Below are 25,859 nucleotides of genomic sequence, written 5' to 3'. Positions count from 1 at the left end.
ACACATCCAAATAAATGACATAATGACAATTCATAAGTCATAACGACAATTCATAAGTCATAACATCAAAAGAATATTAAAAAAAAAAAAAAACTCAAATGAAATACCCAAATACTTCAATCATCCAAAGATTGAAAGTATCAAACTAATCTACGAATGTATATATGTCATATTATATGTATATGTCATATAAATAGAAAAAATTAACAAGGTCGAGTCGGCCGATTACTCGGTGCCTAGGCCGGATTTTTACAACCCTGAATAAAAATTAGATACAGCTAGGAATATATTTATCATTTTCCATAATTTTTTTTTTTCCCTAAACGGGGAAACCTAAATACCTAATTATTTACGGGTATCTTTTTTAAATCAATATAATATGGAGTCAAAAATGGCATGCTACTTCTCCATCAACTAACATAAAAACTAACTCCACTCGCTCCTCTGGACACCCATACCTGCAATTTGTTTTGCCCACTGCCGGGAGTTATCCTCTCTGTCGCCGGCGGTAACAATCGTGCCTAAAAATGGAACAACTTCCGGTTCAGCCGATTGTCGCCGTCGTAATTTCGACATTAATCGCCGCCAGAGCTTACAGGAGAAAATCTCTCGACCTCTCCGGTGCTGTCGCCGGTTTCCTGGTTATGTCTATTCACTTCGCCGTTAGTTATAGGTATTTGCCTGTGTGTGGCTAATGCTTTCTATATATTTTCTTTTGAATTTATTGTTATTCATTTATGTGTGTATTGATTAGCCCTTAAATTAAGGTTTGGAGCGATGCTGCTTATGTTCTTCTTCACTTCATCGAAGCTAACGAGATTCGGAGAGGATAAAAAGCGAAAACTCGATGCTGAATTTAAGGAGGGCGGTCAGCGCAATTGGTACTAGCCTAATCTTCTCCTTTCTCGCGGTTTATTTTTCATTTTTATGTATTTTTCAAATTTAAATGCATTGACTTCCTAAATAAATAATGTGTTGAGCATTTAAAATATAAATATGTAGTAAAATGATCAATTTATGGATTCTAGTTGAGAAGGAACAAATCCTTCAATTGATTGGTGTGAGTTTGGGTTTCAGTTATTCACTTATTTGTATGTTCCGGTTCCTTTAATTTTAATTGTGATTATTCACAACCATTTACTGTTACAGGATTCAAGTTCTGTTCAACAGTGGCATTGCAACCGTCTTCGTGTTGATTTCATGGAAGTTGATTGGTTCGCAGGACAAGTGCCTCGACTCAAATGACTCATATCTTGTCACTTCTTTAATTGGAGGTATTATTGGTCACTATTGCTGCTGCAATGGAGACACATGGTCTTCAGAACTTGGGATTCTAAGCGACGAGCAACCTCGACTGATTACAACATTCAAGGTAAATAATCATGCTTTGATATCATCTCTAATTTTTCATGGTTCGTCCACTATGATCTGTTATTGGTAGGAGGCACATCTTTCTTCCACCAGTTAAAGGAGTGTACAATGTTATTTTGATCTGCTGTTTGTGCAATTGATTTGATGAGTCCCTTTTGGTATTTGTATATTGAACTAGCCTGTTAAACCAGTGTGCGGTCTAAGTTTGAGTATAACTGATGAAAAGCTTCAACTTACTCGGAGAGGAAGCTCTCAACAAATTATGTGAATTGTATTATTTCGGAACATTGAGTGGTGGAGTGCAAGCTTTTGTAGGATGGATTTCGTACAAATTCTTCATTATCTATATAAACTTTAGAACAATTGTTTGAGATTATTTTACATAACTTTTATGAAAAATAATTGAGGCGGACGGTTGTTGGGAAATTCACAGTATTTTGTTACTTCTTCAACTCTGTTTGAGCATAAACTATTCACATCTTTTACATTATTGGATTTGGTGAATCCTTGCTTACTTCTTTACCACGATCAGCCTGTAAAGAGGGGCACAAATGGCGGAGTGACAAGAGCAGGACTTCTAGCAGCTGCAGCAGCAGGGAGTGTCATTGGAGTAACATTTGTTCTCCTAGGATTTCTCACAACAAAATGCTCCTACAGCGTGGCTCTGAAACAGCTATTAGTTATACCTCTATCTGCTCTGGCTGGAGTCTTCGGAAGTCTTGTAGATTCTTTATTGGGAGCGACTTTGCAGTTCAGTGGATTCTGCACCATTCGCAATAAGGTAAACTTTTGTCTCACCTTGATACTGAACTAACTAGATCTATTTGTAGAACTGTCATTATTACAGTATTATTACGTTAACTGCTCTATACCAAAAAAAAGTAAAAGTAGTTTAGATGAAAGCAAGTTAATTCAGAAGCCATCTGTTGCAAGTTAATTCAGTGTAGTGTATAATGGGAAAGGCGATATAAATAGTAGAGTAGAGTAGAGTACAGTAGAGAGGAAGGACAGATCAAGGAAACCATAGCCCATAACAAACATGAGTAAATTTTTGGATAATAAGATGAAATTTGAAGTTAATTGGAGTTGTATGTAATGTTTGCAGGTTGTTAGCAAACCAGGACCAACTGTGAAGAAAATATCAGGTCTTAGTGTTCTGGACAACAATGCTGTCAACCTAGTCTCGATATTGATAACATCAGCAGTGTTTTCGGTTGCCAGTTTATTTGTATTCTGAAACCCTGAGATTGTTGAGTAGGCTACTAGCAGTTCCAAGTGAGTTAGTGTTTGGTTGACAACTTTTTAAAACACAACTATGGCATTTGATTACTCCTTCAATTAAAATTCTCATTCACTAATTAAAACGGAGTATCATTGTATCTTATTGGTAATCTAATTTTTAAGTTTGGATTAATACCTTTAGATTTTTGTTTTGATTTTTTTGTTCATATTTTTTTTTTAGATCTTAAAGGAATGGGATACCTAAGTATACAGGCTATATAAGCTATTACATCAGATGACACCATAATGGGACTCCAAAAACATCAATAACTACTTGTTTAGAAAACCTCACCTCAGAGAAAAAGGGTACAGGCTGAGATGATAATGTCTGCCAAATTTCTCAGGATTTTACCATTTAGAACACCCTCGACTAAATCTTTCAAGTCGCTTACAAAGATCACATTATTGAGTCAAAGGTGGTGAGCCAGCTAGATTCCTTTGAGCAGTGCCCACGCCTCAGCTCCTATTGCTGGGCAAGAGCCAATGCCATGGGTGAAGCCATGTAGCCACTTCCCAGTCTCGTCTCTAATAATCCCTCCACACCCTTGGCAGTTCAAAACAGTGCATTTCATGGCAGCCGGCCTCCAAGTCTGAACATTGGCTTGATTACCATCAACCTCCATTGCATCATTTGGTAGAGGTATCGCAGTTTGACTGGGACCTCCTAAATCTGGTGGATCGTTATGTGCCTGTGATTCCAGAATCCGCAAAGGTGGCAACTCTTGGTTTATATCACTGTGGTGTACCACAGTTTTAGTGATGATGTTCCCTTTGTTTGTTCCACGCACCACTATGTGCTCATTCTTAGCTGCTACTCTCCTTGGATGGCCTCCCCTACTTTCTCTTTCTCTAGCCGTGTTTAAGCTAGAACAACCCATGAATATAAGCACAATTATAGCAATCAAATGATCGAGAAAGGATTGTACCAACACAAGATTCTCCAATTGCATCAATTTCCTTCAAGATGATGTGTAGATCTTCACAAATCTTCTTTAGATCTAAGAACCCTAGTTAACTATGAATGTTTCTCTCTCTAGAATTGAGAAAGTGTAAAAAAAAAATGGAATGTGGAATTTTCCAAAAATATCTCCTCAGCCTTTCTCGCCTCTCCCTTTTTGACAAGTTTGGCTCCCCATTTACGCTACCCGTCACGGCGTGACGCGTGCGTAAATGTGGATTAATTGCTTCGCGCGTCGTCCGCTCTGCTGCCTGGTCACGTTGCTCCTTACACCGTGAAGGTGGTGTGTAAGTGGGAAATAATTTCCCTCATCCGCGCGCGTCTTTGCCCTGCCTTGTCACGCAACCTCTTACGCCGTGAAGGTGTTGTAAATGGGAATAATTCCCCTTTCCTCCGCCTTTACGCGTAGCTGCTGTGTGACGACTCTCTCGTGCCTCATGTTTCCGTCACGCCGTGACACGGGCGTGACTTATGCCTTGCCGTGTGCCTTCCCATATTTTGCGTTTTTGATCTTCCCTTTTCACTTTTCTTGTCCAAAAATTCCTAAAAACACAAAAAGTATGATTAGGAAGATATCTCTGTGCTAAATCGCGTTTTTAAGATAATTTGCTATAAAACACACGACTTTAAGGCTAAAACATGTAAAAAACTCCCTCAAAGTGCTTTAAAAAACTAGCATCATTTGACTCTTATCAGCCCACTTTACCAATCTACCCAAAGATGCCGGGTTTCTTAGTATCCCTCCCAAAGGTTGATCCGTGAGAACCCGGATGGCATGAGCCTGGAAGTAGGGTACCAATTGGCATGCCGTAACCACCAACGCGTATATGACCTTCTCCAAAGGGGTGTAACTTATTTCGGATGCTTTAAGGGCACGGCTCACAAAGTAGACTGGTGCTGGGCCTGATTTTCCTCTCGTACGAGTACCGAACTAACCGCCCTTTGGGAGGCGGCCAGATACAAATAAAGAGGCTCTCCTTCTCGTGGGGTAGAGAGCAAAGGCGAAGCGAGCAAGTACCTTTTCAACTCTTCTAAAGATTGTTGACACTCGTCTGATGAGTCGAACCCTTCTCTCTTCTTCTTAGCTTCAAAGAAATGGAGTGCTTTATCAGCTAATTTGGACAAAAATCGATTTAGAGCTGCCAACCGACCTGTCAATCTCTGCATGTCCCTCAGTGACCCGGGCGGCTGCATATTTAGGATAGCTTTGACCTTCTTTGGATTAGGCTCAATTCTTCTTTTAGTGACCATATATCCCAGGAATTTTCCTCCTTGCACAACGAATGCACATTTCTTAGGATTTAGCCTGAGATTGTATTTCAACATGACTGCGAAGCACTCGGCCAAGCTTTGGGCATGATCTGAGTCCTCTTTGCTTTTGACTAGCATGTCATCCACATAGGCTACCATGGTCTTTCCCAACAGCTTGTGAAATAATTTTGATACCATCCGAGTGTAAGTCGCTCCTGCGTTCTTAAGCCCAAAAGGCATAACCTAATAACAATATACCCCATCAGGAGTAATGAAGGCAGTCTTCTCTACGTCCGCGGGGTGCATGTAAATTTGATGATATCCCCGGAAAGCATCCATAAAACTCAACAGTGCCGACCCAGCTGTTCCATTTACCAGCTGATCAATTCTTGGCAAGGAGAAAGGATCCTTAGGACAAGCCTTATTGAGATCCATGTAATCGACACACATTCTCCAAGCAGGTGGTTTGGTCACTAGGACCACGTTAACCAACCAGTCCGGGTATTTTACTTCCCGGATGTAGGCCACAAGTGTCTCCACCTCCCTTTTGACGACCTCTCGTCGATCGTTGGCCAAGTATCTCTTTTTTCTAGATCACGAGCTTGCAACTCGGATCCACCGCGAGTTTGTGTGAGATGATAGAACAGTCTACACCAGGCATATCCTCGGGGCTCCAAGCGAAGACCAATCGGTTTTCCTTGAGAACTCGGATTACTTCCCGCCAGACCTCTGGGGTCAGACCGACTCCAATTCACACTCGCCTTTCGGGGCGTGTAGGGTCGATCTCGACTTCCTCCAGTTCCATGGTGGGCTCGGGCCGTTCCGGCACGATTTCCTTCTAATTTTGCTCTGTAATCTCGTGGGTTCTCATCTCTTGTCGGTCGATTTGTTAGCAAGCCTGGAGATAGCAGTCTCGTGTCGCCCTTTGGTTGCACCGTGCAGCACCTATTCCAGTCGGCGTGCGGAATTTTAGACACAGATGTTCGATAGAGATGAGTGCTCCCAAGTCTTCCAGCCCGCGTTGTCCCAAAATCATGTTGTGGGAGCAGGTTAGGTTTACGGCCACAAACATCATGTCCAACTTTCGGATGTTGGGATAAGTTCCCACTTCTACAGGCAGAGTGATTGAACCTTCGGCCTCTATGGAGTCTCCCGTGAATCCTGCGAGTGGCGTCCTTATCGGGGTCAACTTTTTGCGAGCCAACCCTAGCTTGTTGAAGGTCTCCGTGTATAAAATGTTAACGCTACTGCCCGTGTCGACGAGGATTCGCCGAACTACTGTTCCACTGATATCCATGGCGATGACGAGAGCAGCCGCAACGGTCGCTTGCGAGGACGGCTTGCACAAGTTGCGCGTAGGTCGGTTGATAACTGGGGGCGCCCGTCTGGTCGGAAGCCCGCCTTCCCTCGACTCGGTAGGGTCACTCGCTCTGATGTCTTTCTTTCCCTTCGCTTTTCGCTCGCTTGGCCCCAGAGGCTCCTCCCATCTCATGTTGCCTTTTATATTTAACTGCCTCAACTGTATTGGCCCTCTTGTTTGCCAAGTGCACGGCGTCGGCATAAGTCTTGGGTCGATTGTCACGGAGGTCGGTGTACAACCTTCCAGAATGCAATGACTCGATGAAGAAGGTCAAAGCGGTCCGGTCCTCTATTCCCTCTATTGATTGCACTTCAGCCTGCCACCTTGCCAAATATGCTTTTAACGACTCGCCCTCCTCTTGGTGAATGTCCGAGAGATGCGTCAGGTCTCGTTGAGGTTGGATATTGGCTGCATAGTGGCTCATGAATCAGTCGGCCAGCTCTTCGAAACTATTGACTGAGTGAGGTGGTAAGGATACCAATCATCTCTGTGCCGATCCTTTCAATGTCGGCAAGAAAGCGTGGCCAATGAGTGGATCCTTAACTCCCAAGACCTGCATCTTCGCTTGGTAGGTCATGAGGTACTCTCGGGGGTCTCCGGTCCCATCGAAGGTGGCCTGCTCCGAGAATTTGAAATCCCCGGGTATCTTATAAGCCATTATCTTGGCTGAGAAAGACAGCGCAGTGAGTAGAACCTAGCCGGGTGATTTGGACTTTTTCCCCAACCAATCCTTCAGGTCTCGGACATCTCGTGCCAAGTTCGCTACTTCACTGGAGTCGGCGACCGATTGCCCGTAGACTCGGTACTTTCTTCTCCTTCAAAGGAGATTCTCCTTTTCGTTGCAGCTTCCTTTCTTCGTCTTCGCCGACTTTGTGATTTGGTCAGAGGGGCGAACACGGCCTCTCCAGCAACTTCCTCGGTCTGCCGGATTGGCGAGACTTGGAGGGAGACCCGTTCACCCAGCATTCCCCGGGCAGATCGTCGAGTGGCTTCGGGGCCTAGTCACGAGTACACAGACTGGGCCTACTGGCTCTTCCTGTCATCTTGACCTCTATCATTCTGATCTCCCTGTCCCACGGGTCGGCTGCGGTGATTCGGCAGTGCAAGGGGTGTTTAGGGAGGCGACGGAGCCGCCTGCCCACGAGCTACGTCCACAGCCTGGGCGATTGCCTCAATCAAGGTCGGGGTGAGTGGAATCAGCGGCGCTTGAGCGAGTATCGCTGCCGGCGGCGGTGGGCGTTCCTCTGGTGGCGGAGGGCTTCTCCCTTGCTCTCGCGAATTTGGGCGGCTTAACCCTTCACGTAGGTCCCTTCCAGCCTAGCTGTCCCTAGAGGTATGTCTTGGTTCTCCCGTCATTTTTCAAACTTTTCTTCTAGCGAAATCTAGCAAACTAATGGATCTTCCGAATTGCTCAATCAAAGATATAAACGCGACCTTTTGCCACGATCTCCAAAGACGGCGCCAGTGTTGGTTTTAGGACTTTTGACAGCCCACGAAGGTCCAACACAACTAAAGAGTTGGTGGATTCACCGGAAGAATAAATAAAAAAAAACTGGAAAATAAACAAGAAGTTTGATATGTATTTTGCTAATATTGTGCTATATTTGCAGTAGATCCAATGTCCCCCCTTTTCCGATTTCCTCCTCACCTATTTATACAAGGGGAAGTTGGAGTTTTAAAGGAAGAGATTTAAATGCCTTGATTAAGGCTTACAATGAATAACAATTATGGCTAAGAGTCGTTGCTCGACTGTTATATCTCTTTGGTGGAACGGTCATCTTCTGCATTTATGGCCCAACGGCACTGTCGAAGGCCAACTCCTCGCGAGGGCCGACTGCCTAGGACTCAGCCATTACTTAAACTGAGTCCTGGGCTCGGCCAGCCCACTTCGCTGGTCAGCGCAAATTATGTCGTGCAACCGTGTGCACCATGTCTGGTGCACACGGTTGCAAAAACGACGTCGTTTTGACCTAAAACGCGCGTCCCACTTAAAAAAAAAAAATCAGGTTCGATTCCGGACAATAGCATTTTTGTGTGCATAATTTGAATTATATATCCACAAAGAATGAACTAAATATCCATAATGAATGAACTAAATATCCACAATGAATGAATTAAATATCCACAGTGAATGAATAACTAAAAATCCAGAATGAATGAACTAAATATCTACAATGAATGAACTAAATATCCCCAATGAATGAACTAAAAATCCACAATGAATGAACAACATAATGCTGTTGAGGGGAATCGAAATTGATTTTTTTTTTTAAATGGGACGCGCGTTTTTAGTCAAAACGACGTCGTTTTGCAACCGTGTGCACCATGCATGGTGCACACGGTTGCACAACATAACTATTGGTTGGTTAGGCCTCCGTCCGTTAATATACATCACCCTTTTGGCCCAATCATCTGGGCCAGGCCTTCTTGTTTGATTATTCTTCTTGGGCCTTAGTCCATTGGGTCCATAACGGCAAATTATGCCCTGGAAACGTGTTCACCGAGAATGGTGAACACAAGGCCAAACGACGTCGTTTTTAGGCAAAAAAAAAAAAATTTGCGGATGTGGAGTTAACGGCGCGAGTTGATCAAATTATGAATTTTCTGTTATGAGATTATGAATTTTCATAAAATTCATAATCTTATAACAGAAAATTCATAATCGCATAACAGAAAATTCATAATCGCATAACAGAAAATTCATAATCTCATAACTGAAAATTCATAATCTTATAACAGAAAATTCATAATCTCATGGTTCCAAAGTGAATGTGTAGGCATCGTTCCAAAGTGAATGTGCAGGCATGGATTCATAATTTATGAATGTCCGTGATTTCGGACGGAAATGTGTAGGCATGGTTCCAAAGTGAATGTGCAGGCATGAATTCTTAATTTATGAATGTCCGAAATCATTGTTCAACTCAAATTAAAGTGAAACCGCAAAATGTGAAAATGAAGAAGAAAAGTCACGCAATTAATTAAGAAAGAAAAAAAAAAAAAAAAGATAACGGTGTACTAACACCGTTGGAACCGTGTTCACCATGAATGGTGAACACGGTTCCATGGCATAACGCTTCGTCCATAACCCATCAAAAACGATGTCGTTTTGATATTTAAGCTTTAACAGATTTTATAGTTTCTCGTTTCTCATGTTTTAACACAAATTTTAATTTATTCTAGATACATAATCAATACTCTTAAGATATAGAATTTCATAACACGAAACACAAAAACTCACAACACAAGACACATACACATGTTATATATTTACTTATTCTGAAATCTAATTTATGTAGATAACATATGTCATTTAGACACATAATTTCATAATATACTCCGTAAGATATAAATTCGTAAAATTAGTGTTACACAACTACTAATCTATCTCAGGTACACAATCCATACGCTTAAGGTACAGAATTGCATATATGAAACGCATAGACGCGTAATACAAGACACATACACATGTTTTATAATTACTTTAGTTCAGGTACAAAATCAATATTCTTAAGGTACAAAATTTAATAACATAAGACACAAAAACGCCTTAGACTGACACAAAAGTGCATGTTATATTCACTTTATTTCAAGTACAGAATCAATACGTTTAATGTACAGAATTGCATAACATGAGACATAGAAATGCATAACACGAGACACGTACACATACTTTACCGTAAAAAAAAAAAAAACTGTAACGTGAATTGAACAATAAACGATCTCCGTCAAAATTAAAATTCAAAATTACGCCGTTTAGGACCAAGGTCTACAGTGCACTATAGAACCTCATCCATGGTACAATGATTGGTAAAATTTAGAGAGTAAAATTTGAAAGTTGATGTAATAGAACTCTATTTCTAAATGAGAAAGTATTATAGAGATAAAATAGCCTAAAGTGGTCGATATTAGCTATGAAGGTTGAGGTCCCACAACAAAATAAAAAAGAAACGTACAGAAAAGATTTGTAAGATAATCCTATAATTATTAATTTTCCATATAATAAAGATTTTGGAAACTGTTTTGGGGTTTAGCCGTTTCTGGGGTTTTAGGGTTTCTGGATAAAATCTATTTTGGTTTTTAATCGTCGATTAAGCTGCCGCTAGGGCTTCCATTTATCTTCATTTTTAACGTTTATGTAATAAAAGATAAAAGAAAATTAGAAGTCCAACCTTTTAAAAGAAAAAGGATTTACTGATATTCAAGGACAAATATACACACGTACGTATAAATATTAACATCGGCACAAAGTTCAGAACTCTGATCAGTCATTTTTATTCAAATTTCAATCTGGAGGTTTGATGTTTTCTTCCAAAAGAATTAAGTTTTAGCGGAGGCTTTCATCTAGGCGTTCTTGAAACTGATCAAAACGACATAGTTTTCAGGTTTGCTTGTCCTGCATTGCTTGGGTTTCTGTGCTCTCATTTTGTTTTAGCCGCCAATTTTGATATGGGAATTTTGATTTTTTCAGAATTAGTCAGCTGGTGATTCCCGATTGATCGTTTATTCTTAATGTGATTTTGTTTTTCTTCATTGAAATGCCAATGAAAAAATATATTTTAAGCATTGTCATTCTCAAGAAAGTCTGGCTTTGGCTAGATTTTTAGTTCTTTTCCCTTTTGAAATTAATCTTCTGGTTGTTCTTCATTGATCATTTATCTTTATATGTTTTTTCTTTTTTAGAGTCTTTTGATTTGTGAAATTTTAATTTATGAAAATTGTTGGTTCTTCATTGTTAAGTATTGTATTAGTCTGGCTTTGTTATAAGCTTAATTTAGTGATATTGATTATTGTTTATAGTCATTGTTTTGAATGGATTAGTATTTGTTATGAATTACTCTTGTTAGAGATTTTTTTTTTTTGGTTTACATGTCAAAAATTCAACCTTTACTTAATACTTCATCAGGAAGAAGAGAATGAGCTTTCCTGATCCTCCTCCACCAATACTACTGAACCAAGAACAATCTGAGTTGAATCCTCAATTTGATCATGCACCGCCATTTAAAAGACGGAGGAATTCAGAAAACAACCAACTGAGTTCAGCCTCTTTCCCACCTATGAATCCGAGGGTTAATTTACCAAATATTCCGGGAAAAGGAACTGGCCATATATTTTATAAGACACGCGTGTGTGCAAAGTTTTTGGAAGGGAAGTGTAGGAATGGTGAGCATTGCACATTTGCTCATGGTGCTGATGATCTGCGAGAGCCTCCTCCCAATTGGCAGGATCTTGTCCGTGAAAAGGACAGAGTTGCAGGTAGTTGGAATGATGATCAGAAGATAATACCGAGGGTGAAAATTTGCAAGAAGTTTTACAATGGTGAGGAGTGTCCATACGGAGAAAACTGTAATTTTCTTCACGAACGCCCACCAAAATTTAGGAGTGATATGGTGAAAGATCGTATGGAAAGTAATGCAATAACCATAGGAACTACAAATTGTATCACGGCAAGGCGAAGTGATTCTGATCAGCTTGAGAGTCACAAGCATGCAAGTGCTGATCCAGACATTCATCGACCTAAACTTGCGTTTTGGAAAAAAAGGCTATGTAGCAAATATGAGATCATGGGCCAATGTCCCTTTGGAGAGAGATGCCACTATGCTCATGGACAATCAGGTAAGCAAACGATGTCTGTATAATTACTTCGGAATCGCTGGTTATTATCATTAATCTGTCCAGCAAGATTATCCCTTCCTTATTGCTTATTTCAGATCAATTGTCATTATTTGTCAGTAATAGACAAAATCCATTTCATGTTTGATATGAAGAAAACCAATGTTGCAAAAATCCGCCTAGGCACCGATTAATCGGCACCTAGGCGCTAGGCGCTGGCCGACCGCCTAGCGTATCACCATAATCGATGGTCTAGGCGACTGACTGGCTAGGCGGCCGACTAGGCCGCCTAAGTACCGTCTAAGCCGCCTAGGCGCTGACCGCCTAGGCCTCCTAGGCATCGACTAGGCCGCCTAGGCGCCGACTAGGTCGTCTAGTCGGCCGATTAACTATTGTTCCATTCTTTTTTAAATGAGTTATTTCACTCAAAACGACATCGTTTTGAACGAAATAACCCTAAATTGTTCAAACTCTAGATGTTTTTTAAGTTAATATTTAATATTTTAGTATTAACTATTAAAGTATTAAATAGTTTATAATTATCAAGTTTTAAAAAATTAAAAAAAAAATTTTAAAAATAAAATATTCACGGGCGCCTAGGCACCGATTAATCCCCGCCTAGGCGCCCTAGGCGCTAGGCGCTTCCCGAGCGCCCGATGAGCGCCTAGCGATTTTTTCAACCATGAAGAAAACAGAAGGTAATTGTGGGATAAGAGTGAAACAAGAATATGTGCATTGAAACGAGAATGATTTCTAACCCTTGCAATCATTTGCGTTACAAATCATTAACATTGTTGAATGCTTTATTGATGTTGGCTTTCTAGTTCTTTCACCAAATCTATGTTCTTTGTCCTTCAAAGTAAACTGATGTTTTCTTGTCGCAATGTTAAGTGGTATTTGGATGTTCCTAGGCTCTAAAAGTCTGATGCGATGCTTGAATATATGTGTTGACAGAGTTGCAGGCATTCAGTGGCAGAAGTGACACTGGGGAAGCGACAAACTTTCCCCCCGTTCCGATCGAGCCTCTCTCTATTGCTGCAGCAGGCGGCGATTCATTTCGTGCTAATCAAGTGGCTTGGAAAGATGAGCAAGGGGCCAAGAAGTTTCATTTATGGAAGTTGACAAAGAAAATCAGTGGAATTTATGGTGATTGGATTGATGAAGCAAATCCACCTCACCTTTTGGTATGATTCTGAGATTCTGAGATAGTCCTGTTTTCAGTCTGTTTCTCATTTCAATATACATCCCCAAGGGATAATAGGCATTCAAGTAAAAGATGGATGAAACCCTTTTTCTCAATATCTGATCTGCCCCCATTATAATGATTGGCAAATGCTCATTTTGTATCAACAATTGGATACTAGTTTTTTCTTGTAGAGAAGCAAATTACTGTATTATTTTGGAAAATACACCATAGGTACATGGATTTTCAAATATTACTTTCTATCACCAAAAGTCTAAAAGACGTTAGTTCAAGTATGAGGAGTTTAAGTTTGAAGGTCACAAATTTCGTATGTTCATCGACCTTCTACTCTAGAAATAGTCACCTCATTGCTACTACAACTAGGTTTTGTACTTGTTGAACAATCACTGTTCGATTTATTAAGACCCATGACAGCAGAGAAAGCTGGTTGTCGGGGAGTAGGAAGATCTGTTGATTCTTGCATAATCATAGATATCACATCTGACATGTCTGGTCTATCTTTCGGAATTTCTTGAACACGTAACAAACCTAGTTGCGTATACCTCGTGGCTTCATCTTCTAAAACTGTTTCGCGTATTGTGAAATCTACCAATTCAATAGCTTTCCCCTCGCACCACAGTTGCCATGCCTAAAGTTTGTTAGTAAATTGTCTTCAGTGCAATCACTTCAATTAAAGTGGTAACAGAGAACAAAGAACAAAAGATGAAAGAGATATGAGAGAAAATAATTGGTTAATCATGGGTACTCACCTGTCCAATTAAGTTTGAAACGCGATTTGGATTATAGAACCCAACATTTTTTTTTCCACTTATAATTTCAAGGGTCATGATTCCAAAACTAAAAACATCAGATTTTACAGAGAAAAGTCCGTCCATCGCATACTCAGGAGACATGTAACCGCTATTTCAAAACAAACATAGGCATAGAAGAAGTACATTAGAATGCATCCAATTCAGCATATATTCTGTGACTATGAAACAAGGGAAAAAACAAACAAATAACTTACTATATCCCAATAATTCTTTGGGTTATTGCCCGAGTTTCGTCATCTCCAAAGATTTTGGCAATGCCAAAGTCAGAAATCTTTGGGTTCATGTCTTTATCTAATAAAATGTTGCTTACTTTTAAATCTCAATGTATGACTCTTAACCTAGAATAGGTATGGAGATATAAAAGTCCTTGCGCAACTCCTTGGATGATGTTAATACGTGTTTTCCAGCAAAGCAATGCTCGTATTGTTGGATCTGTTTGAAATATATATTAGATTATTAGATATCTCACAAGTCACAAATCATTATAAGTAATTGTAAAATCCAAAGGGCTCTCCACATCCCAGCCAGAGCATTTGAGAGGATGTAAATCACGATGGCTCAATGGTTCAACAAATAGGGCCAAATGCTGGTGCGTACAAGAGATTTGCATGCCCACTTTGAGCATAATCTCTACACTGCCGCCGCTAAGGTTCGAACCTTAGTCTCTTCTCCTAAATACTGTCCACCGAACCATTGAGCTAAACTCTTGCGAGCAGAGACAAAATTTTCTAACTAGATGAGGAAAAGTAAAAAATAAAGGTAAGAAAAGTATGTTGACGTACCAAAAAGTATTGAATCCAAGCTCTTATTTGGCAAGTACTCATATATTAATATGCACTCATTTTCTTCCATACAACAACCCAATATCTTAACTAGGTTCCGATGTTGTAATTTTGATATCAAGACAACTTCATTATGGAATTGCTCAACTCCAAGCCCAGACAATTTTGATAGCCTTTTTACTGCAATTTCTTCTCCATTTGCCAATTTACCCTAATCAAAAATTCTAGTTAGACAAAATAAACGTTTATCCATCTATAATCATGTGATAGGGCATGAGTATAATAAAATTATTCATAGCAAAAACCAACTCATATAGCCAAATTATGAAGTCTCCTTATCCAACTCAATTGAGGCCTCCTTAGCCACTCCAAATTGATATGAGTATACTTTTTAACTATATTTAAGAAAGTACAAGGTATTAAGTGGAAAGAGATGTACCAAATATACAACTCCAAAACCTCCTCGACCAAGCATATTTCCTCTCGAAAAATAGTCTGTTGCAATTTTGATAGTCGCTAAATTATACAACCGTAACTCGTTATCTCCTTTCTCAGTGATTTTTGAATCTTGTTTTGCTGTTAATTTACTCTGAGCTGAAAAACATGTAATAGTATTGATAATTAGTCGTATATCCACTATGACATTCTAATTTATATAGCATCTAAAATTTACAAGATTTTGTTGTTGGGTGACATCAATTTATAATTTTAAGTTATATATTATATATAGATATGATTTTTTTTCCTCAAGGTGTACAAAAAAAGAACCCACATCCATATTTGTGAATTATACATTGCCCAAATATCTTTTTCCAAAAATAATATAAGGAAATTCAAAATTGTACATGCATTCAAAGTAACAAGAAATTATTAGGTACCTCTTCGATAGCCCCTTCTCTTTTTGAAACGGTTGAATATGGAGACGGCTGAGAGGGCAATCACAATTGCAACCACCAAGCTCACTATTGCTGCAAGCTTCCACCTCGCCAAGTGCTTCCTCCAATTCCAAGTCCGCTCGGCAGGAGTTGCCGGAGCTATAGCCGGAGCAGGGGCAGAAGCAGGAGGGGGTGCTACAATATGTGAAAATTACTCTCGTTAGGATCAACTGCTTACCACTAGCTAAAAGTTATAACCCTATAAACTTAGCCCTTATACCAACAATTCTCTAGTCACCTATTGTTAGATTTGACCCTTCCGAATTGTTTTCTAAACAAACTTTGATGAAAAAAGAGTTAATGGAATATGCCTTATAATAGTTTTGTCGTGTTTAATTCTAAATTTTTAAATTGACCACCTATAGCCTTTTAAATTTCAAATTGTTACCATCCGTGATTCAAATTAACTACACATGGTCTTTTAACTTTCAATAGTGATAAGAATCATGAGTGGTTAAAAATCATAAATAACTTGACCATGGTAACAATTTGAAAGTTTACTGGAAGTTTACAGCTAAAGGTAGAAAACTCACCCTTCTTACTACTAGCAATTCGAAAGTAAAATATTTCTCCTTTACTTGTGCGGCGGTACACGCGAGAAGAAGAAAATTTGCAGGCAGTTCCATTAGGTAAGGCCGTAGTGTAGGCATAGCAGGAGCAATTTTCCCGGCAAATCTGCTGGCAATCACTGAGGCCTTTGCTGGGGTCGTACAAATAGTGCCACAGAGCTTCTGGGATGGATCCTGTAGTCTGATTGAACCGTTCTCCGCCGCCGCAGCCATACGTTTGCAGCGCAGAGCAGCCGCCGGACAGGGCAACTCTACGGCGGAGCGCTTCATCAGGGTCACACACGACCACCACCAGTGGCTCAACAGTTTTAGTCGTCGCGTTCCAGATGAACGCGTCGATTCCTCCACGGGAGTTTAGTCGAATGAAACTGTATCCATTTCCCACCTGAGAGCCACCGGAAAGGCTAAAATAGGCCTTTTTGGCACTGGAGTAATTGGTCATGTTGGCACCGGAACCCGCCGGGAAATCAAGAAAAGTGAAATTTTGGCGCTTCCACTCCCCACTTCTCCAATAAACAACCCCTCTTCGCTTGATAATCAACTCGTTTGTCTGGTTTGGATTCATCCCCAACTCAAACCCCCCCGGAGAAGGATTTCCGTCGCTTATCCACGACGTGAGGGCGCGATTAGACGGCGTTTGTGTATCAGTGCCTGACAGCCCAAGCTTCATCCCGGGGAAGAAAACGTTGCCGGGATGATCAAAGCTCTGCCAACAAAGATGGCGGCTTCCGTTTGCCGATGCCGTCAGGACTAAATTCCCGTCGTCTCGCAGAGTTGCACTCGTGTTAAACACCGAACTCAGCCTATTGTTCACCACAAAGGAGTTGTGGCTCGATCCGTCTCCGACTATCAGCCGCCCATTCCCTTTCATTTTCAAGAAAAGGCTGCCGGAAAATATGTCATTGGCATTAGAGACCCAAATGGTGGTTTCAGCGTTGGCACTATACATGTACTGAATGCCCAAATACAGGTAATTTTGGGTTCCCTGTCGTCTGAGGAACTGTAAACGGAAGAGCTTATTCTGGGATTCCAAGAATGTGAGGGTCCCATGTCGCCCGTCGCTACTGAGGACCTCATCGGATAATAGCGTGTCTTTTGCATGAGAAACTACAGCAATCAAAGCAATGTAATTAAGGATGAGTATGAAGGAGTGCAACATTTTAAAATTGTTAAAGCAATATGAAAAAGAGGATGACCTATATAAAAAAACTAACTGGCCTGGTGAAATCTTTGGTTGACCACTTGACCCAAGTCCCAAGTCGTGTCTTTGGTCCTAAAGTATGATAATCTATAATAACGAATGAAAACTGTCTCCCGCATAATTAATTATCCGAGATGATTTATATCGCATTTTAACCTTTCATTTTTTTATTTTTTATTTGGTGCTGTAGACACAGAAAATTTGAACCCGATAAATGGACGACAAAATTGTTATTGGACCAACGTTGAGATTGATTATTGGACTAATTTAATTAATTGGGCCATAATAATTAAATTAATTTAATGAGTCCAATTAAATTTGATTTGGGCTATTGAATTAGTTAATTAATTGGTCCAAACCCATTTCATATTTGAATTTGAATTATAGTTATAATTTAAATATAATATTTATTTTATTATATTTGAATTAAATAATTATAATTTAATTTGAATTTGAATTAGATTATACAATAATGAACCAGGACTTGATTCTGGGCAAGGTTCATTTTCTAGAATAATTAATTAATAAAGGGGGAGTTTGTTGAGGAATGTTGGTTAGGCTTCTAGTATAAATAGAGCCTTCGTTTTCATTCCAAAACACACTTGAAAGCTTGAAGAATTTGAAAGCTTGAAGAACTTGAAGACTTGAGGAATTGAGAGCATTTGAAGAGCTTGAAGGCATTGAAGAACGCTAGAAGATTTGAAGGCATTTTTGTTGATTTTGGAGGCAATTTGAATCCCTTGCAGGGTTGATTACTTCTAAATTCTTGACGCTCGTTGTTGGAAGTCACGCCAATTGAATTCCGGAAGCTACGCCACTTAAATCCCGGAGGCACGCGCCATTTGAATCACGGAGGCTATGCTATTTGAATCCCGTAGGCACTTCCATAGATAACATCAGTGAAGAATCAGAGGACTAGACAGAGATTTTGTACCTGCATTGAATTATACACACGCTGTACACGGAATTTTGTGAATATATACAAAGTTTACTTTTTGTGTTTACAGATTTTGGCACGCCCAGTGGGACAACTCTGCCTCTCATCTCTTCACTATTGATTCGCGGGCTCTATACGGAAGGAATCCAAAAATGGCATCAAGAAATCTCTCCTCCAAGATGACCTACGCTCAAGCTACCCGCTCCAAGGCATCATCCGTGGCCGGTTCCAGTGACAGCCAAAACGTGGAAGGAGCAATGACTCGGAGTCGAGTGAGGAACCTAGGAGTGCAATTGCACGGGGCCCAAGATATCGCTCGCCACATCGTTCGGAGGATTGATAGAAGCTCCACCATGCCACGAAGAGCTATACGTAACAAGGGGTCATCTGCTACAATGGAAGCTGTTGGCGACAAGAATCCTTCAAGCGAAGGAGCTCCCAGCAACAAGAATCCTTCAAGCGAAGGAACTCCCAGCAACAAGAATCCTACAAGTGAAGGAGCTCCTAGCAACAAGAGTCCTGCGAGCTCTACTCCCTCGAATAAAACCCCAAGCAGTGGAAGCTCATCACAGTCATCACTTCTGCGGAGAACCACACCGGAATGGAATCACATATACACAGTCATGCTCGCTATGACAACAAACGCAGCTTCGGTGGAGGAACAACTAGCAAGCATCACCAAAGCTCTCGAAGGAATAACTACGTTCATGCATAACCAAGAAAGGAGGATCAATGAGCTCAATGAAAAGGTTGAAAGCAGTCGAGCTTCCGGGAAGCAGCCTCAAATCGAAGAAAATGAGATCGATGTCGAGTCACCGCGTCATCACAGTAGGCCAGGAATGGAAGAGACAATCTCTCGTCCACTACCCGCTGAGAAAAGTATTCCAATTTCTGAGGGCATGATACCTGTCGAGCAGTTGAATGACTACATCATGGGAGCGGTCAAAGGGAAGCTCGAGGAGGACAATCTTCATACACTTACACCAAGCCATATACTCTGAGGATTGAAGAAATGAAGATGCCGTTGGGCTATCAACCTCACAAGTTCCAGCAGTTTGATGGAGAAGGCAACCCAAGGCAGTACATCGCCTACTTCATTGAAACCTGTAATGATGCAGGAACATACGGAGATCTCCTCGTCAAGCAGTTCGTCCGCTCTCTGAAGGGCACTGCCTTTGATTGGTACACCGACCTGGCGCATAGTTGCATTGATAGCTGGAATGATATGGATCGCGAGTTCTTGACCCGCTTCTACAGCACAAGAAGGACTGTCAGCTTCTTGGAGCTCACCACTACCCACCAATGGAAGGGTGAATGTGCAGGCGCCTTCATCGAGAGATGGAGGGAGTTGTGCCTCAACTGTAAAGAGAGGATATCACAAAGCTCTGCAATTGAAATGTGCATCCAAGGCATGCACTTTGAGCTCTCTTACATCTTGTAGGGAATCAAACCCAGGACATTTGAAGAACTATCCAGTCGTGCTCATGACATGGAATTGAGTATTGAAGCCAATAGGGGACTAAGCATGTCGAGTATACCCAGCTCATCAAAGGCACCTGCAAACCAAGATGTCAACAAATGGAGTAAGTTCTTTCCAAAGCAAGAGAAGAAAGAGACGATGAACGTGATGACAGGACCAATGCGGGTTTTCACCAAAGTGGATGAGAAGCCCAAGCCGAGATCATTCCCCGGCCCATCAAGGGGAGCTAGAAAAACAATTGTTGAAGAGTGGCAGGAGAAACAATATCCATTCTTGGATTCTGACGTTTCTCCTATGTTTGACGAGTTGCTGAAACTCAAATTAATTGAATTGCCTGAGGTGAAGCGGCCCGAAGAAGCTGCTAGGGTGGATGACCTCAACTATTGCAAATATCACCGTCTCCTCGGCCACCCAATTGAAAAGTGCTTCGTTTTCAAAGATAGAGTCATGTCGCTTGCTCGAAATGGGAAGATAGAGCTTGCGGATGCTAGCGCAAGCACAAACCAGGTTTCATGTGGGAGGTTTGCTCCATTACCTATAGAAGATGGGGAGAATAATGGGGGCAAGCAACATAAACGCACACTTCCATTTAGAGTAAAGCATGTTGACGTGCAGTACTTAAAACCATCACAAGTCGATCCTGTTAGTCATATTAAACAATTAAAGAAAATGACAAAGCAATGGGTTGAGAAGAAGTCGGTAAGGGACCCCGTCCATGACTTGAAGAAGAAAGGACGTCCTAGCAAGCCACGAGCACCAGTTACCCTAGCTCAATACATGCCAAAGGGGTTTCGCCTGAGTAGAACAGACATTCTTGGAACTTGCTTGAATACCAATGAAGAACATGTTGAAGTGTGAGAATCTTCATTCCCCTTGATTGAAGGAAGCAACGAGGTCCAAGTCCACAAAGTCGCGTCTTATATCGCCGAGATAACTTTTAAAGATGAGGATCTATTGCTTGGTGGTACACCACATAATCGTCCGTTGTTTGTTGAAGGTTATGCCCGCGAGCAAAAGATTAAAATGATTTTGATTGATCAAGGGTCGGCTGTGAACATTCTGTCACTCCGGGCTATGAAGGAACTTGACATCTCCACCGATGAGCTCTCTCAAAGCCGCTTAATGATTCAAGGATTTAATCAAGGCGGACAAAGAGCACTGGGTACCATCAGACTCGACCTCAGGATCGGAACACTAAACTCAAGTACACTATGCTATGTGATAGATGCAAGGACGTCCTACAATTTGTTGCTAGGCCGACCTTGGATACATGAGAATGGAGTAGTCCCCTCATCCTGGCACCAATGCCTCATGTTTGAAAAAGGCGATGTGATAGAAAAGGTAGTCGCCGATGGAACTCCCTTGATCGAAGCAGAGTCGTACTTTGCAGATGCAAAATTTTACTTGAAGAAACAAGTTGTAGAGGAGGCTGACCAAAGCGATGTTGACACACCTCCCGATCCAAAGTGGAAAGGCAAACAAGTCGTAGACCAAGCTCATTGCAATAAGGAACTTGTTTTCCCGCTTACAAGAATTGAACCATTGAAAGTTCCCCTAGCCAAACCGCTTGGAGAAGAAACCAAAGATAACAATGCTCGGGATGGAATAGATGAAATGTTGCCTGTTAAGCGCACTAATGGCTTCGACCCCAATGCTTTTAAACTCCTAGCTAAAGCTGGCTATAATCCCAAGGAGCCGCAGAAGTTGGGGAAGCTTATCCTAGAAGCCGGCGATAAAGGCAAGTCAAATCAGTAGGGACCGCATGAACGTAAAGGATTAGGCTATGGGCTCCCTAAACCACTGCGAATCTTCATAAACAGAGCCGCAAGTAACTGCATCACTTCTACCGATGAGGAGAAGCACCATAAGAGGCAATCAGTCTTTTGATAGGATTGGCGAGGTAGAACCACGACGGTCAACCTTTCATAGGCTTGGGTCAAATCCCAAACCTGCTAAGAGGAAGTCAATACATGACAGACTTGGAGCTTCTCGAGTTTTAAAAGAACATACCAACACTTCTATTGAAATAGAGTCTTCAAAAAGGCTTAGAAGTATAGTTCCCTCTCGTATGAGACGAGAAGTTGATGTCCATGTTTCATGCAGCAAAGTCTTGAAGGTCCAGCCAAAGACCATCATATACAGTTATACACTCATGTGCAAGAAGGAAAAGAAGAAGACCTTGATTCTGGAGCGACACCAACTCAAGATGAGGTGCCGTCTTCATTCCACATTAATTGACATGATGAGATCCCAGTTGCGGGGGTATGTACAACTTGGTTGATGAAAATGATGCGCAAGTTGGCCCTATTAATTAAGTACACGACATTAATTGACATGACGAGATCCTGATTGTGGGGGGGGGGGGGGGGGGGCATGTACAACTTGGTTGATGAAAATGATGCGCAAGTTGGCCCTATTAATTAAGTAAACGAGACTACTTGATGAATGATATCCACCAAAATGTTGCACGTGGTTAAACTGCTAAAACATCTCGCTTGCCTATGAGTGGGCCCAAGTCAAAGACGCTCCTGGCCCGCATGAGTCTAAAATGTGAACGGCTTTACTTTTAAAAAAAATATATTTGAACTACGTTTGACTTGATCTCCTTTGCAGGAGTACGTAGGCAGCTTAGAAATTTTATTGTCTAAGTTCAGTCATAACAAAAATTTTATATTTTCATCCAAGATAGTGATTCTATTCAAGCACACGTTAATTATTGACATGGAAAGGAGGAGAACCAGTCAAGTCTAGGAAGTATTGTGAGTCTTAGAATGGAAAAAAATTTTCAAAGCATGCATCCCGCAACAATTGACCAATGTTTAGTATTTTGTTCATATCCCGGTCTACGTTGATCCGATTGAGGTGATCTATGCATCGTTGGAAAGCTAACTTACAGAGCTACAACTTTCATGAAGACATCAAAGCTTGAATACAACTTTAGAAAGGTCAAGTTTTGAGGGGTAGTGAAGGCACGAATTTGTCTAGAATTTCTTGTGTTCAAATTTCATTTAAATCGAGAAGGTTTATGGGTTAATTGTTATGATTGTTCTTGCTGCTAGATATTACCAAGCCCTCTCTTTACCCCGCTAAAACGTTGATCTAGAAAGTACATCATTTTGAATCGCGTTAAAGTTATGTCGAGTTTGAGAAAGTCGGGAGGAATAACGATAATAATTAATGTTATTAATTATTGTTATTACTATTATTATTATTATGTATTGTTACTAGTTATTATTATTATTATATTATTATTATATTAACAAAATAAAGGCAAACAAAAAGATGCAAGATAGAAACAAAAAAAAAAAAAAAACGAAACAGAAGAAAAAAACCCAAAAGAAAAAGAGAAAGAAAAAAAAAATCAAAAGAAAGAAACAAACGAAAAAGAGAGGAAAGTTGGCATGTGTACATATAGTCATATACAATGTATGTTATGTATATGGATGTAATCTCTATATATATTAAAGCAAAATAACATAGGTCAAAAAGTTCCCGCCCAAATGAAACGCTGTCGTTTCCATTATACGAGAGTAATAATTGAAATGCGTAAGAATCCAGGTGAGACCGTTCAGTTACCGAAGAGTTTACAAAAAAAAAAATTGTTTCCTTTTATTTTTGGCTTACAAAATCAATTTCAACCAATCAAACTAAAGACCTAATTTGAAATAGGTTGGTCTCTGCGAATTCCGATAAGCTATTTATGTAAACAATTATGTTTACATATTCATTACGCCGAATTGCTTCTTCCAATGAAGTGCAGGCCATCGATATTTAAATAACAGTCTCAGCATGATCAAAACCATTGTTCATCTTCGGATCTCACACGCTCAACTGCACGTAATAGCTCAAGTTTCAGTCGATACAAGCAGCCAACAATGTACGTTCTTGCAAGTGATATATCCCCAATGAATACACGCAACGCCCTGCGTTTGCGAACTGTGAGGGCGTATGACATCCAAGAGAGGAAGCCGTCTCCCGTACTCAAACCCAAAGAAGTTGTCTTCCATGATCAGCAGGTAATTTTTTGTTGAAATGTACTGTGTAATCTCGAAAACTATTGAATATTACTAACTATTACATCATAATCTAAAATCATCAGTTCTAATTGCTTACAGGGCACTTTTTTACATGCCCACATACCCAAGGAATTTGTAGAGAAATTCCGGTCGACTTTTACAGAAGGAAAAGTGTATGGTGTTAAGAACTTTGTGGTCATCACTAATTTCTACTCTTTCAAGACCAGCCCACATAAATTCATGATAAAATTCAATTATCAAACTGTTGTAAAACAGTTGAAGGGTACAAATTTTCCAATGCACATGTACAGATTGATGGATTTCAAGGCACTAAAAGCTAATCAATCTGTTTGATGAGAAGCAAGTATTTGGTAAGGTTATATTATTAGTATAGTTTTTAAAAAATTTTAATTCTTTTACTAACGTTACACTTTCCATTGTAAAAATATGTGTTAGATGTAATTGGCCGTGTGGTAGAGATACATGCTCCCCAAGAAAAGGTAATCAATGGCAAAAACGCAAGGTTGATCGACTTTGTAATTGAAGATTCAGAGTATGTGTCTAATTTTCTAGATCTATAAATGTATTTTCCTATTCCTAAAGTGTTTGCAGCCTTACCTAACATCTAAATGTATTTACAGTGGTATTCAATTGGGTTGTACTGTATGGGATGACCATGTAAACAAAGTGGAGGTGTACTACAATTCTGCTACTGAAGAACCACTTTTGGTTTTAATACAGTTCTGTAGAGCTAGAACCTGCTTGAAAAGTAACTACTCATCTCTTGACTTCAATTATTATTTTTTAAAAAGTATTCTCTAAATTTGCTTTAACACTTTTTTTTTTTGATATTTAGGTGGTGATATAAAAATCTGTTCATCATATGATGTTACACAACTCCTATTCAATCAACAAACCCCAGAGTTCATGCAGTTTAGAGAAAGGTATGTAAAACAAATTTACTGTTTAACTACTAAAAATATTTGGTTGTTATTTTTTAACTTCTGTCAAAAATCAAATCACCTAAGATTGTGTCTAATATAATTATTCCAACAGTTTGTGCCTTGAACAAACTCCGATGAGGAGTATTGTTTCACAGTCCAGTTTCAACCCTGGAAGTTCATACACTGTATCCCTAAAGGAGGATTTGCAATTAAGAACATTGACAGTAGTGTATGCAAAGAAGGAGGTATGAAAACTATCTCACTATCTAATTAAGTAATAATGGCTAACATCTTAGTTTTGCTGCTAAATAATATTTATTTATATATGATTCAGTTTGGTGAGTTCTGGGTAGCTGCTCGAATAGTTTTTATTGACTGCGATGGGGAGTGGTATTATCCATCGTGTCGGACAAAATCATGCTACAAGAAGTTGGAGCCCAAAAAAGAGTTCCTATATTGCAAAGAATGTGATAGGACTTGGGGAGATGGGATCTTGAGGTATAGGATTAAGATAAGGGTTGTAGACATCAAAGGGAATGCTCCCTTTGTCATGTGGGATAGGGAATGCACTGAGTTGTTAGGGTTGAGTGCACTGGATTTGAAACAGAAAAATTCTCAGGTACCACATTACACTAACCTAATTTCTTAACTTATTTTATTTTGAATTGGCTCAATGAACATGTACCACTATTCAACTTATATCCTTTATACTATAGGGAAAAGATGGTGTTCCTGCTGAGATTCAAGCATTGGTTGGCCTAAACCTAATTTTCAGAATTGCGGTGCGAAGGGAACAATTTCTAAACCTCCTAAATGCCTTTTCTGTGATGAGGATTATCAATGATGTGGAAATGTTAGAGTTACATGCCCCACAGTTGATGCTCGGAAGGGATAAAGATCTTAACTCTAAGATGGAATTTGAGCTTATAGAAGATGACCTTTGGGAGGATGAGGTATTTATTAGTCATAACTATTGTTAGATGCCTATTAACTATGGTCTCAACATTTCTATATCTAACATATACAACTTAAATGTTTGTTTAGGATGAACTGAATGTCAATGAAGCCGAGAGTCCTCTACAGGCTATTCCCATTAATCTCACTGGTGATGCGTATGAAGCAGGAGCAGTTAAAAGGTCTTTGATGGA

At 40.2% G+C, this 25,859-nt stretch overlaps 5 protein-coding genes across 7 annotated transcripts; 3 read left to right on the top strand and 2 right to left on the bottom strand.

Annotated features, from left to right (window-relative positions):
- Positions 1–422: 422 nt before the first annotated feature.
- LOC109154562 (protein PGR) lies at positions 423–2,709 on the top strand. The gene is made up of 5 exons (XM_019302342.1): positions 423–673; positions 768–881; positions 1,150–1,372; positions 1,904–2,152; positions 2,477–2,709. Exons 1-5 carry the CDS (start codon positions 528–530, stop codon positions 2,606–2,608), a joined length of 864 nt encoding a protein of 287 aa, XP_019157887.1. The 5' UTR covers positions 423–527; the 3' UTR covers positions 2,609–2,709.
- Positions 2,710–10,259: 7,550 nt separating this feature from the next.
- Positions 10,260–13,338, top strand: LOC109154891 (zinc finger CCCH domain-containing protein 39-like). Its single transcript, XM_019302632.1, has 3 exons — positions 10,260–10,603; positions 11,125–11,834; positions 12,786–13,338. The coding sequence occupies exons 2-3, from the start codon at positions 11,135–11,137 to the stop codon at positions 13,019–13,021; spliced, it is 936 nt and encodes a 311-aa protein (XP_019158177.1). The 5' UTR covers positions 10,260–10,603; positions 11,125–11,134; the 3' UTR covers positions 13,022–13,338.
- On the bottom strand, positions 13,196–16,850 carry LOC109154877 (G-type lectin S-receptor-like serine/threonine-protein kinase CES101). 3 transcript variants are annotated; one of them, XM_019302623.1, is made up of 8 exons: positions 16,361–16,850; positions 16,098–16,114; positions 15,508–15,699; positions 15,069–15,223; positions 14,630–14,840; positions 14,042–14,279; positions 13,785–13,935; positions 13,196–13,663 (listed from the first exon to the last, which is right to left on the bottom strand). In XM_019302623.1, the coding sequence occupies exons 1-6, from the start codon at positions 16,801–16,803 to the stop codon at positions 14,167–14,169; spliced, it is 1,131 nt and encodes a 376-aa protein (XP_019158168.1). In that variant the 5' UTR covers positions 16,804–16,850; the 3' UTR covers positions 13,196–13,663; positions 13,785–13,935; positions 14,042–14,166. The 3 variants fall into 3 exon arrangements, with proteins under 3 accessions (XP_019158168.1, XP_019158161.1, XP_019158169.1); XM_019302616.1 differs by having other exon boundaries at positions 16,098–16,850; XM_019302624.1 differs by lacking the exons at positions 13,196–13,663; positions 13,785–13,935; positions 14,042–14,279 and having other exon boundaries at positions 14,750–14,931; positions 15,060–15,223; positions 16,098–16,850.
- On the bottom strand, positions 13,349–14,130 carry LOC109155616 (G-type lectin S-receptor-like serine/threonine-protein kinase At4g03230). Its single transcript, XM_019303238.1, has 3 exons — positions 14,042–14,130; positions 13,785–13,935; positions 13,349–13,663 (listed from the first exon to the last, which is right to left on the bottom strand). The coding sequence occupies exons 1-3, from the start codon at positions 14,128–14,130 to the stop codon at positions 13,349–13,351; spliced, it is 555 nt and encodes a 184-aa protein (XP_019158783.1).
- A 6,776-nt stretch (positions 16,851–23,626) lies between the features above and the next one.
- LOC109155606 lies at positions 23,627–25,590 on the top strand. Its single transcript, XM_019303225.1, has 9 exons — positions 23,627–23,767; positions 23,867–24,050; positions 24,224–24,320; positions 24,409–24,536; positions 24,624–24,711; positions 24,824–24,956; positions 25,046–25,330; positions 25,428–25,463; positions 25,570–25,590. The coding sequence occupies exons 1-9, from the start codon at positions 23,627–23,629 to the stop codon at positions 25,588–25,590; spliced, it is 1,113 nt and encodes a 370-aa protein (XP_019158770.1).
- Positions 25,591–25,859: the final 269 nt, after the last annotated feature.

This window comes from Ipomoea nil, unplaced genomic scaffold (genome assembly GCF_001879475.1).
Source record: "Ipomoea nil cultivar Tokyo-kokei standard unplaced genomic scaffold, Asagao_1.1 scaffold0276, whole genome shotgun sequence".
Taxonomy (NCBI): Eukaryota; Viridiplantae; Streptophyta; class Magnoliopsida; order Solanales; family Convolvulaceae; genus Ipomoea; species Ipomoea nil.
Note: the sequence above shows the minus strand (reverse complement) of the source record. Positions and strands in the feature narration are given on the sequence as shown.